Source organism: Pezoporus occidentalis, unplaced genomic scaffold, assembly GCF_034315485.1.
Source record: "Pezoporus occidentalis ecotype Australia unplaced genomic scaffold, CSIRO_AGI_Poc_V1 ctg197, whole genome shotgun sequence".
NCBI lineage: Eukaryota > Metazoa > Chordata > Aves > Psittaciformes > Psittacidae > Pezoporus > Pezoporus occidentalis.
This window is the reverse complement of record NW_026913822.1, coordinates 778,455-792,092: the sequence shown is the minus strand read 5'-3', so window position 1 is coordinate 792,092 and position 13,638 is coordinate 778,455. Positions and strand designations below refer to the sequence as shown.

At 36.0% G+C, this 13,638-nt stretch overlaps 1 protein-coding gene across 3 annotated transcripts in view; it reads right to left on the bottom strand.

Moving 5' to 3' along the window:
* Nucleotides 1-13,638, bottom strand: part of ARB2A (ARB2 cotranscriptional regulator A) — a 290,980-nt gene that overhangs the window by 259,219 nt on the left and 18,123 nt on the right. For all 3 annotated transcript variants that reach the window (XM_062617506.1, XM_062617508.1, XM_062617507.1), the window contains exons 2-4: nt 9,363-9,486; nt 7,009-7,110; nt 4,287-4,387 (exon numbers count right to left, since the gene is read on the bottom strand). In XM_062617506.1, the coding sequence (XP_062473490.1) occupies nt 4,287-4,387; nt 7,009-7,110; nt 9,363-9,468 (309 nt within the window). In that variant the 5' untranslated portion in view covers nt 9,469-9,486. The remainder of the gene's footprint in view (nt 1-4,286; nt 4,388-7,008; nt 7,111-9,362; nt 9,487-13,638) is intronic.

Genomic DNA, 13,638 nt, shown 5'->3' with positions numbered 1-13,638 from the left:
CTTGTTTGAGGACATAAAATGAACTCTATCTTATAATAAATGAAACATGTATGGAATTTCCAACTGAGGTGTTCTATTTCTTTGCTTTCTGTACCTATCCTACATAAGTATAAGGTATTTCTTGTGCTATGGTGTGGTAAGCGTAAAAAATAACCACAGCTGTTCTGCTATCTGCTTATATGCTTCTGCAGGTCAGACAGCCTGCAATGACAAGGGATGGCATACACTAGTCCTTAATAGGACCACTGTAGAGGCATTTATATCATAGTCTACATTATCATCTACATATTTATGAATCTTATTTGACTTAGGTAAAGTCATAAGTAGTCAATCAAGCTGTTAGTATAGGTAAAAGTATCTTCATTGGTGATGGCACTCACCAAAACATCTTCAAATACCAAATGGCCTCCAAGCAATCACCAAATCATTATTACTCAGTGCTAGAGCTGTAAGAGGCAAGGAGAAGGCCAGACAGTAACTGATGCTAGGGATATTCTGGTTACTGTACAACTGTAGAAGGAGAATGTGAATATTTTTCACATGAAATCTCATTATCAACACAACCCATATGACTGGCAAAATGCAAGGTAAAATCCCAGCAACAGATTTTAGTTGTACTTTCTTTATAATTTCCAGCTAATTTCAAAGTCATGATGAACCAGGGGCTGAAGCTGACTGTTGGCAATTTCAGTAGTGATTAATATCAACTGAAAGTGCAGCGCAAACAATAAACACAGACATCTATTTAAAATGCATGGAGATGTACACAATTTGAGTCTAATCTGAAGTTTAACCTAGAATCCATGTCTCCGTAATTCCTAGCCAGAAAAAAAATAAATAAATAAAAATTCAACCTTGTACTGAATGGTACGTCTGCTACGACTGTTGTCACAAAATTGTTCTCAATCGTACTTCAAACTTGCCACATGGATTAATCAGCAGTTAGAAGCAGCTGCAACACCGTGTTCTGTGCACTGCTGTCGCCATTTTAATTTTTAAAAAGCAAATGGAGAGGCTCTCCACAAAATTCAATGCCGCAAAAGCAATGACTGAACCAGAATCACAAAATTATGAACAGTTCACTAAATTGTCTATTAGGAGCACGTATCAAGAGGCTGCAAAACAAATTGTGTGCCTGAAATAACAGATCGATGAATGAAGAATAAAGAGATATAAGAAGTGGAGACGTTGACGAACCATTGTAATTTGTGAAGAATCAATTTCCATACAGCCAGAATAATGGCAGAACATCACAGATAGTGCATTCATGACTTTTAACAGCAAAAAATTACTGAGCAGAAATTTATTAATGATCTGAAAAAGAGAGAACAATTCTGTGACATTAGGCCAGGAAGTACATCCACTGCTTAAAATCAGTAAAAACCAATAAAAGGAGCCCAAAATATATACATACAATAAAGGGGAAAAAAAAAAGCCGCCTTCAGCAGGATGGGTATATCTTTTAAACATTAGAAAATCAGCACAAAATGACTGAACAACAGAAACACTGAGCACCTAAATCACTTTTGTCTGATGACCCAAGTCTAGCTACCTCATTATCTCACTGTATGTCCAACTACTTAAATGTTCAGCCACAAATAAATATTAGGGAACTCCTAAAGCCAAAGGATGATGTTTCAGAGCAAAGGTTGAAGGCCAGATTTTACTATATTGCCTTACGAATTCTATGAGCTGCTGCTTCTTAAGCTACCACATTTGCTAAACATGTTACACTGGACTACAAAATGGCAAATCAGAGGGTAATATACTGCTTCCGTACTTTTCAACATCTACATCAGTGATCCACCAATCTATGGCACAAAAGAAGGTTCTATGTATGTGAACAAATGCCAAGGGTCTTGCTGGCCAACATCCCCTGCATTCTCAGATAACTATATAAGCACTCCCAGCACCAAAAACAATGGAGCATTTATAAATCTGTGGCATATTGGAGGAACTGTGTAGTATAAAGTATCTAGCAGACAACAGAGTGAAACACATGTCAGTTTCTTTTTTCTGTAAAAATACAAACCAAATAAACAACTTAGAACAATTCACTCTGTCAGATTCCTGACCTCAAACTTTTCTGCCTTTTACATACCAATATAAACAGTGTGCATTTTTAAAGATCACTTAAACCTGAACATGGAGAATCGCTATAATTAAGGCAAAATGCACAAGAAAGAGTACAGATGTAAGGCACCCACTCCATGAACACACCCACCTCCTTGTTAACCAAAAATCACAGAAAGTCATTCATATCATTATGAGTTGAAGCTGTGGCACTAGCTATTCAGATGTTCAGAATAAGGAATTTGATGATGTTGCCAAACGTGTACAAGGAGGTGCGGTAACACAAGAATCTACATGGAGATATACTATTCTTTGTAGTTCTGCCTCATCCAATTCGTTTATCTGGAAAATGGGGATATTTGAATAGTACATGCACAAACAAGGGTCTGCATACGCAGACCCTGGAATAAGTGCTAATCTGTTTTCTGTTGAGAAAAGCTTGTATCAAGTAACTTAAGACAATGCAAAGATAGGGCAACAGCACATTTTTTTGAAAAAATACCGTTGAGATGAAAGTATGTGAGAAGCACCATTGCTTCCTCCCTGCCACAGTTCTTGCAGGAATGAGAAGGAAGAGATAAAAATGAAAGTTCTTCACTCTCTGGTAAAAAAGATCTGGCAGGACAAAGCAGCGCTGAACAGCCTGGTAGCTCCGGCATAGCAGAGAGCCCTGCATGAAACAGAAGGGCTGAGCGAGGACACAGCACCAGAGCACTGCTCAGCAGAGGTTAAGGACTGACAGTGTACTATTTGTGTTGATCCAGATGGGCAGAGACATCTACTGTGCACTCCCTTCTGGACCCTGCATGTTCTGTGCCTGCAGAAGCTCCCAAAGCCTATCTTGCTACTGAAGAAGTAATTAGATACTTCTTCAGCTTAACAAAGGCATTCTTGGCAGCATGAGAAACTATAAGAAATCATTTTGTGATAAATTTACTATGCACTTATTTATCCATTCAAGAAAAACTCAACCAAGATGCTTTACACTGTTTACTTTGCAATAGTGTAGGACTGGCTGTCATTTCAGGCCCTGTAGTTTTCTTTTTACTGTTTAGTACACAATTAGATTGGCTGGGAGTCACAAGAAGCTGGGAGGGGCACAGCCGTGACAGCTGACCCCAAATGACTCAATGCGTATTCCATGCCATATAGTGTCATGCACAGCAATAAAAGCTGGGGAAAGAAGGATGAAAGGGAGATATATGCAGATATCTTCCAAACTGGACTGGCTGAAGCAAGTCCAGAGGAGTCCACAGAGATGCTGAGAGGACTGGAGCAGCTCTGCTCTGGAGACAGGCTGAGAAAGCTGGGCTGGTTCAGCCTGGAGAAGAGAAGGCTCTGGGAGAACCTAGAGCAGCTTCCAGTGCCTAAAGGGGCTACAAGAAATCTGGAAAGAATTCTTTCTAATAGAAAGACTATTTTGTACACAGAATTGTGCATCTCCTTTCTCCAAAAGCCACTCTAACTTCAGCAGCATTAGTACCTAGAGAATGTTCTTTCTGTGGGGTAGGGGAGGTTGACAGTGCAAGGAACAGCACTGCTCTGCATTCATCACACACTGCTCTGCATTCACTGAGATCAGCTGCCCTTCTCCTCAAGTCAATGTTCTCACTCCTGAAGTATTACAGAAAACATGGCACTGAAATGAAAGTCATTTTAACATAGAAAAGAAACTAAGATCCATTGCTTTTATAGTTACTACATCCACAGCATCCCTACAAAAAGCCTAAGAAGTACCAGTTGCATCCAAAATCTAATACACCAACAAATATTTAATAAATTATTCCTCAGATCTCTAGTTAATTAACCTAGGTGGTCCTGGTATCACCCGGTTACACGAGAAAACTATTCAATGCATCTATCTTCAGCTATAAGGTAAAATGCCAGTTTTGTATCCAGTGCTTCACTGTGAGAAGAAAATACTGCATTGTATAATATTCTCCAATTTGCGTACTCTAGATGACATTCTATTTTGAACATACATTAAAGTCAAATTGTAGTCTAAATCACATCTTAAGCTATACAGCAAATAATGGAAATTACTGTTAGAGCATTAACACACAATAAATCCTGAAATACCTTTTGTTAAATGACTGCAGCCTCGCTAAATCTTTATTGACATACATGAAAGTATCACTTCTACAGAGAAATGCTACAAAACCCACAGCACTCCAATATGTATTTGCATGCATACACACACACTATTTATATACCTCTCCAAGAGCTTCATAGCGCTTTTGGTTCCATCTATGTAAATCTTCTCGATAATTAAAGACAAATGGCTCCCCGGTTTTTATGTGTCTTAACTGCCCTTCTGGAAAAGAAACAAAATCATTACATTTCAGTAACTTCTTCATTAGAAGTAAGACACATTTAAAAGAAGTCTACATATAAAAATTGGGCTATTATGAATTCCTTCTCATTTATGGTTACAGTATTTCTGAAGAAAAACAACTGTAGCATAACTACAAAATGCATTCCCCTTGAATGGTGTATATTGCTAAATAAAGCTAAACATAAGTGATGACAGTAAAATTACACATGGATACCAAAATGCTCTGCAAGAAATATTTATGTGTCAACTGCTATAGATTAACGGTGAAATGTAAACATTAGTAGTTAATACTTGATTTGTGGTGTCAATTAGGTGATCAAATTGTAGCTATAAATCTCCCACTTCAAAACCAACTGAATTTATAAGGAAACGTGAGTACAAAGTGGGCTGGGGGCTGGAAGGAAAGGCAACATTTTTTTTCAAGATTAACAACATTTTAAATTAATCTGAAAAAGCACATGCACAGTTAGCATAAGTATCTTAACTCCTAGACACAGTGCAATCAAGTAAGAGCTCTTACATCCAGGGTACACCAAGATTGCAACACTAGAATAAAGCAGAATGCTTGCTCAGAGCAAACCCACATGCTACTCTGAGATTCCAGTGTAACTTTCTGTAGTTGGACTTGTTTATAGTGAAAGTTTAGTATCATACCGAACCACAGATATGACATGGGCCGAGTTAAAATAACAGCAATAATAAAATGGCAACCAATAGGATGTAATTTCAGTAAAATAGGTATCTCACTAGTAATGTTTCAGCTCATTAGACAAAACACAAGTTATGATCTCAAAGCATCACAAATCAATGTAAATCAAAGAAACATTAAAAGCAGGGAGGGATATGTATGAGTATCTCCTTTGAAAGCTGAAAAGTCTGCAAGATGAAAATTAGGTTTCTTAGCAAAATGTTTCTTCTTGAATAGTAAGAAATTACTAACTTAGTTCACACCTTTTCAGGATCTTTAGGATCTGATTCCTGATGTTTTAAATAAAGTATTTAAGATCTGACATCTGTAATAGTTTGCTTATCTCCTTATTCGATATTTTTTCCAGACTTGTCCTACCTCACATACTAGACACCAGGGAAACATCTCTCCCAAATTTTGTATCCCTGTCTGAGGTTCAAATATCCTTCTCATATTTTCATCATAACTTTATCTTCAGCTGTTCCTTCTCAGCTACTTACTCTTCAAGTATGCCATTCACTAGTACATGAAGTAGCTCTCTCCACAAGTAAAGTGGAGCAAACACCCAGTAAATTTTTTTCTTTGGCTTTCAGGAACCCTTGTCTTCTACAGATTCTTTAAATCTGATAAAAATCTTCCTTACTTTTCCATCATAAAAAAAAAAGCAAGTTTATGACATGGTTACAGGACCAAACACTTTAATTAAATGTACAAAAGCAAAACAGAGATCTTTTTGCTTTGCTGCCCAGCAGCATGTGTTCTGCTGCATTCTATGGAAATCACTCAGTCTGTGAGGATGGTGATGGAATATTCAATAATATCATTCTAAAACACTGTTCCCCAAAATTAAAATTTCAGCCCTTTTTATCAGCCACATATGAGCCATTAACTCTGAAGTCAGTAAAGAAGACAGTAGACATTGTGCAGATCTAAAAATAAGGAGCTGAAAAGTGACAGAACTGAACCCCTCCCAGCAAAGAAAGAGCGTCACTTTCATGACACTTTTAGTCTCTGAGTACCTTCCTGTGAAAGCCATCAGAGTATTAAAAAGCTAAGTGTTGCATAAATGACTACCATTTAAAGGAAAGCTCTTTTTTTTTTTTTCTTTAAAAGTCAAGACATAAGATGGGCAGATTTAGAAACTAAAGTTCCTCTGTTCACAGAACAGGCACTGCAAAGGAGTAAAATTTTAAACGTCCCCATTTGTCCTACAGGTTTCAAACAATCTTGAAAGAGACATTTGCTTGAGTCTGGTACTACTTTAGCTCAGAGGCTTATTTCTCAGCTGGATTTAAAATGCATGCACTGGAAATTATAAATACTACTAATTCATTTAACACACAGATTCAGCTACCTGGAAGTACTCACAGTCATCAAACACATAGCTGTAATGCAAAACCATGATCCACATCAGAAAAGTAAGGGACAGTCTATCACAATGTTCATTCTTTCTTCCACCAAAATAAACAGGTGTTTTTCTATTGATATTAACAAAATAGCTGGAATAAATCATTATCCGAATAACTTCTTTTGTATCCATAAAAATGAATCAGTAAATAAAATGTTTCTTAAATGCGTGACTACCCTTTAATTTTGCTTGCTAATGCTACCAAAATTACTTTCAGAATTTTTTTGTATCAACACTACTGTAACAGAAAACAGGAAGTCAGAAAGTATGCACAATACAAACCTACAGTATTGCATGAAAGGAGGGATTTTTGTGACAATTTTATGAAATTAAAAAAACTAATTACTTAGCTAGATTTACAAGTGTGTTACCACTGAGACTTGAAATTTTATTCTTAAGTGAAAAGTGTGAAATTCTGATAGGGACTTATATCGTATAATTAAAGTTCCGATAACCCCTCAACACTACTGTAAGTATAACATTTAAAAATCATATATGACTTACTTTCATTAAAAATGTACTCAAATCCTTCCAGAGTATCAGGAAATTCGAGTGGTGGCTCATCTTTTTTCATTAGTTCATCCAAGTCTATTCTAGACAATAGATCTGAAAAAAAGACAAGAAAAATTACATAACGTATGCTACGCCTTTTTTATTTCGCTGTTATCATGAACAAACCATGTTTGTTCAGATTTGTATATCTTAAGGGCAGAAGGACATCCTACATACTACTAAGCACAGGACTTTGCTCTGGGAAGTAACATTCCAGATTCAAAAGTTGGGCCTCACTGTCAGTGTATCTTCTTACTTATTTATTTACCTACCTATTTATCTCTAATGTTGACCAAAATGTACAGGGACAGAGAAGTCACCAAAATCACCTCTGGTATGCATCATGGTTTTAACATGAACTTATCTAGTTTCAGTATCAAGTCATCAATACATTCTTGTTTGACTTCATGAAGAGCTTAAATTATCAAATGAACATCATCTCATAGGCATTTACTAGTTGTGTCATCACAACACTCCTTAACCTTCTCTTTGATACCCAAACAGGCTATGCTATCTGAATCCTTCTTTCAGCCACCCTCCTTCAATAACTCTCAAGATACAGAAAACCACCATCCACTTTATTGCAAGCCAGGACACACACATCCTTGTCAGACTAGGATGGTATAACCTAGCACAGCCTTCAATCACTAAAATAAGCAGTCTTTACCTTAGATTTAAGGATTCATATTTAACCAGAGGCAAACACATAGGGACATCTTTTGCTTACATCTAACTACTACATAATTACTGCATATGCAGATAATAGTGTACAATAATCCCTTCTCTCATTGTCCACCACCACACAGTGCAATAACATTCTAACAGACTGATTATTAAAAAAAAAAAAAAAAAAATCAAGAAATGATTCACCAGGATTCCACTAAAATATTTTCCTACTTCCTTAATTTGATTTAATTAATTAAAGACCACAAAAACATTCAGGAGTGCTACACAGACTTTGAACTATTATTGTTTCATAAATCAAGATACCATGCATTAAACCAAGGAAATGTGTTAAGTATTCTAAGTATACTGTACCTTTACCATCCAAAACTGTAGCTCAAAGAAAACAGTCTGAAAAGACTCATTTTCTTTAAACTTTCTTTCTTTGACATTAACTACACTTCCATCCTTTAATTACTTTAAATCATTATTTGAATAAATTTTGTATCACTATTTCTGCTTAGTCTTGTCACCAGTGACAAGGCTACATGTTACCCACATTACCTAAGCTTAGCATTGGTACATTAATCCTCTGGAATTTCTACGGTGTTTAAAATGTACTGAAAATTAGCTTCAACATTTTTCAGAGTTCCTTCCTAGAAGAAAACAACATCCTCAGAGAAAGCTTTCATAATCTGAAGTATTTATTTCTTGGACACTAATCCTGATGAAGACCAAATTACTGGCAAGTATAAAACGGGAGTTTTACTTTTCCCATCATGAAGAATCAGCTTCTCAAAAAACATTAATTTGACATAATTAGTAGAAGTTTCGAAACAAACACCACACAGGTTTTCATCAAGGGTTACCAAAAATACACTTGTAACTGAACAAACACCATCTACCATCACTGTATAACAGAACATATATTTCTAACAATACTTCAGCAGAAATCAGATTTTTACACTAGAGTTGCAAGGTATATTCTTCTTTTCTCTTTCGAAAGACAATTTAGTGAGTAAATGTATGATGCAAGCAATTTAAATCAAATGTTTGCTTAGCTCACTTGTAGGTCTAACCAACTCCACGTACTTCCAAAACTGGAAAACACTGTACAAAAGCTGTAATATAGTGGTTTTTTTTTCCTCAGGAAACTTACTCCACTAAGTCACTTCAGTCCATCTATTTTTTAAAAGAAATAATACAAAGAAAACTTTATAAAATCAACATGGCAATCAATGCCCTGAAAATGTTTTCCCTGCTAACAGTTTTGTCAGAGATTTTTAAAAGCTGTGACAAGGTTTTATAATTATAAAACATAAATGGCATAAAAACTAATGACAAATCCCAGCAACTAAGAACACAAAAACACCAGCAAACTTTCTCAAAGGCTAATTATGAAAATATAAAATTAATGGATATATTATTGTTACCACAGATCATTATTTTTCATATCTTGTTATGAAAATACTGATAATGGACACACCATTAGACAAAAAGCATTACTATAGACAGACTAATAGTCTCTTTCAGTATTGCAGTTCCCAGACTCTAACCCATAGATATATCAAACTATTTTCCTTTGTTTAGTAACTGCTTCTGAAATGTCAATATACATAGAGAGAAGGCAGAGAGACTCATACCCTTTAATGCAGTAGTCTTCTCTTTTTCATCTGGGCATCCTGGCTGGAGCTGAGCCATCATTACCCAAACTGTCAACAGATTTAAAACACTGAGGTAGAAGTACATTAATCTTCCGTGGACAATCTGAAAATCAACAAGAATTGGAAATTAAGAGATTAACTGACTTCCACTTCAACAGATCTCATTTGCTACTGCTTATGTCACAAAAAACCCAGAACTTGTTCCTAAAGCAAAACTTTCATAAATATTATAAATCCCTAGGATATGCAAGGTAAAATGAAAATTTTCCACTCCTTCAAAATTTATACTGGACACTGAAGTCTCATCACACTATCCTATATTAAGACACTTTACAGGAAGTGTGACACACACTCCAGAATCAAGTTTGGTCAAAGACTCAAGTTCACAAGAAATAACACTAACTTCACCCTAATCCTAAAAGGACATCTAGCCAATTGATCCTTCTTTTTTGTGATTCTAATGTAATATCAGTAAATGGTAAACCTTTTAAAGAAGCACCACACTTTGTAAGTCCAAAGTAGAAGATATAAGAAAATGCAAAACATAAACAATAGGACTTCCACAACCTTTAAGGATTTTCTTCATCAATTAACTCCACTTTATTACTCTTATTGTACTATTTAGTTTTGGTTTTAGTAAAACTAGACAGAGCACATTTTGAACCACTGTGTTATTGGCACTGAAATGTATAAAGTAAACATCGAAATACAGAATAAACCTATATATATTCAAGGTGAGAATCTACATGCAAAATATATTTATAAATTTCTCCTACTGCACAGAAGTCAACCCAGACATTCTAATCTGTAATCCCTTTCATCTTGAATCTGACACCAGAGGAGCGAACAACCACATCACAATCACTGCTTCCTCCTTCTCTGTAAAAAGACTTCCATGCATTGAATTCTTTTTCCCTTCATCTTTCTTTGGTTCTTCATTTTATCTGTCAGTCATTACCAATCTGTTTTATTATGTTCCCCAATGTACTTTACCATAGATGTCTTTCCATGAACTGTATCAGCAGGAAAAAAAAAAAAAACAGCAACCCACAAATAAGTGTAATAAAGACTATTTTTCTATTGTCTTTAGAGAACACCTACTACATGAAACATTTTCTTGTAGATTAAGGAAAAATTCAGCAATTTAAGGTTGTTTGTTTTTTTTTAAGTTGGGGTTGAAGAAAGTCCAATGATCCATTCTACAAGTTGGACCTACAGGAGACTTTGACACATTCCTTTGCAGAAGCCTGTTCCAATTATGCTGATGTGAAATGATAGTACCCTGCCAGAAGTCTTTTAAAGACACAATTCTACCAAGAAAGCTCTGCTTCGATTGTGTACCATTGTGTCACAGCTCAACATGATTCAGTCAAAATGTGTATCTTTTGGCTAACACCTTCATCAACTCAGTACTCATAACAAAGGTAATCAACAAAAATAACAGCAATGTAAGCATTACAATGACTCAAATGACTATTCACACACATGGATGGCATTAAAGACTTTTCTCACATGCCTCCAAACAGCCCACTGACAAAACATCACTGAATACAAAATTTTGTCCATCATCAGTTTGCACATTTGCAGCACAAAACTATGTACATTCTACTAAATCACTCAGAAAAGAAACAAACTAATTCCAGTTAAAATTATTAGGTGTGCTACAAAATGACAGTGATAGTGTTTTGCAATAGCCCAGATTAAAATTATTGTAGTCATACAAATTAGGTAGTACTCCCTACACAATATTTGAAAATTCATAATTGGGTGTAGATACACTAATGCAGTTACAAAACACATACAGATGCTCAATAACTTCTTATTACCCAAGGGAAGAAACATAAAATTTATCTGAACAGATGTATCTTGGTAAACAAACCCCCATCCCCTAATCAGATAAATCAATGAAGAAATGAAGAATCCCTGGCATTCTTGTCTCTACAATGGATACCCTTCTTCCTTAAACAGATGAAGACCCCGCCACTGTAGGTGGTAGGTAACAGCTTCACTTGCCAAGCTAGAAGCACCAAAAAAACAAATAAATAAATAAATCAGAATTCAGCTTTTGGAGAGAGAATTTCCAGTTCTTTTTGACAAACTAAAAAAATGTAACAGCAGCCACTGGAGGGAGGACTTGATATTAGAATGAGAATGAAACAAGCACACAGTATTTTATACATTGTTTGTATGAACACAGCATTGTGGAATCCCTCACTGGTATATGTTTAAATAACAAACTGAAAAAATTACATGAGAGGTTGGATTTTCTTTCTTTGGCAGACAGGTTCCAAATCAAGTATAGTCTGATGGTGCAGAAATGAATAGTAGGAAAATTATAAAGCTCTCCCATATGCAGGAATATGCAGTTTATTCTAGGCATCAGTTTCAAGTCCCAGTGATCTTTAACTTCATACATTGAGTACTCCACGCAATCCCCAGATACTATCATCAAGTCTTTCACAGTAAGTGGAGATTATTTTAAATGTCTTATTCTGTACAATTACTTGGATACTTCTTTTAAAAACATCTTTTCTGTGATTTTTTTTTTTTAGCATTAGCTACAGCAAGCATTTGTCCTAACAAACAAGTTACTATTTCACCTGAAGAAATACAGTAATTAAGTTTATTGCCATGAGAATGTATATTTATTTGTATGTATCTTGCTTTCCCTGGGGAGGGACTCTACATTAGGGACTGTAGTGACAGGACAAGGGGTAACGGGTTAAAACTTAAACAGGGGAAGTTTAGGTTGGATATAAGGAGGAAATTCTTTCCTGTTAGGGTGGTGAGGCACTGGAATAGGTTGCCCAGGGAGGTTGTGAATGCTCCATCCCTGGAAGTGTTCAAGGCCAGACTGGAAGAAGCCTTGGGCGAGATGGTTTAGTGTGAGATGTCCCTGCCCATGGCAGGGAGGTTGGAACTAGATGCTTTTAAGGTCCTTTCCAACCCTAACTATTCTATGGTTCTATGATTCTATCAAAAAATATCTTATGCATATTTCTGTGCCTCTTCTACTCTCTGCCCAGCAATACTTAAAATAATTTGGCAGCAGAAATATTCTCGTTTCATGGTTTCACATGAGACAATAAAGGGCTGCATTTTCATCATACCTCTAAATATGCAACTATAGAGCTGATGGATTCACGACTGCATGCATTCTGACTCTCAAACAAATGCACACATACACAGATTTCAGTGAAGACTTCAATTAGTCTTCACTGTGTAAATTCAGCTTGAAATGTGGCGAAAGTTGTAGTATAAAATTTGGCTCTACATTAGCAATACCTGAAACTAAGTCAATGCTACAAATGTTCCAAATAAGGCTACAAATAATTGATGTGCTAACCCACCACAAGTGCAATGTAGGGAGAAAACAAAAGTATTTTCAAACAGCGGAAGTCCCTCAAGACTATCTGGATATAATCTCAACAGGAGTTACCAGAGTCTCTTTATTACACTGCTTCATTACAATACAGTTGAATTAGAGCTGTGTTCTTTGTAAACTGAAATGCCAAGCAAGCTATGGACAAGTGTGGGTCAGATGTGTATGATTAGACTGATGACTGAGTAAGACTCAGTTTTTTTTCTGAGAGATGGCTGGGTGACACTTTGGCTCTAGTCCCTTCTCAGTATTGGTTCAACAAAGCAAAAAAATACCTCCTTTAATCTTAGTAGGATTCTCTGTCTGTAACTGGATTTTACCTATTTCAGCTTTTACTGCTCTACAGATGACATCAGTAACAACTGCATCAATTAAGGTCATATCTCTATTCCCTCCACTCACAAGACCCTCTTTTCAGGTGCTTATAGGTTTGCCAAACTTTGGCTTTGAAAGCCAATTACTCCCAGTACGCTTTAGACTAAACTTTAGACTAGGTTTTGAAAAAGTTCAGCTAAAATATCTCTTGTATATGAAAAAGGTTCAGAGACAGTATCTTCTCCTCAGTTCTGCTGATGTTAACGAGCAGCTACAGCATCTCCTTGTTGCAAAGACCAGAATTTTAACCAGAGGATCAGCTTTCCGGTGTGTGCCTCTTGCCACTACTCTTAAAGCCTGCACAGATCTGCCCAAGTTAAAAATGTTTTGTTTTGCACACACTTACTATAGACTTATTAAGACTTACCAGAATTTCCAGAAAATGTATGTATTTGCCTAAAGCATGCTCCATACAGGTGCAAAAAGCCAGAGGGAAGATGAACAGGAGGGGAGTAATAGATGCTAGAAGAACAACATCCTTAAACACCAGAATACAAA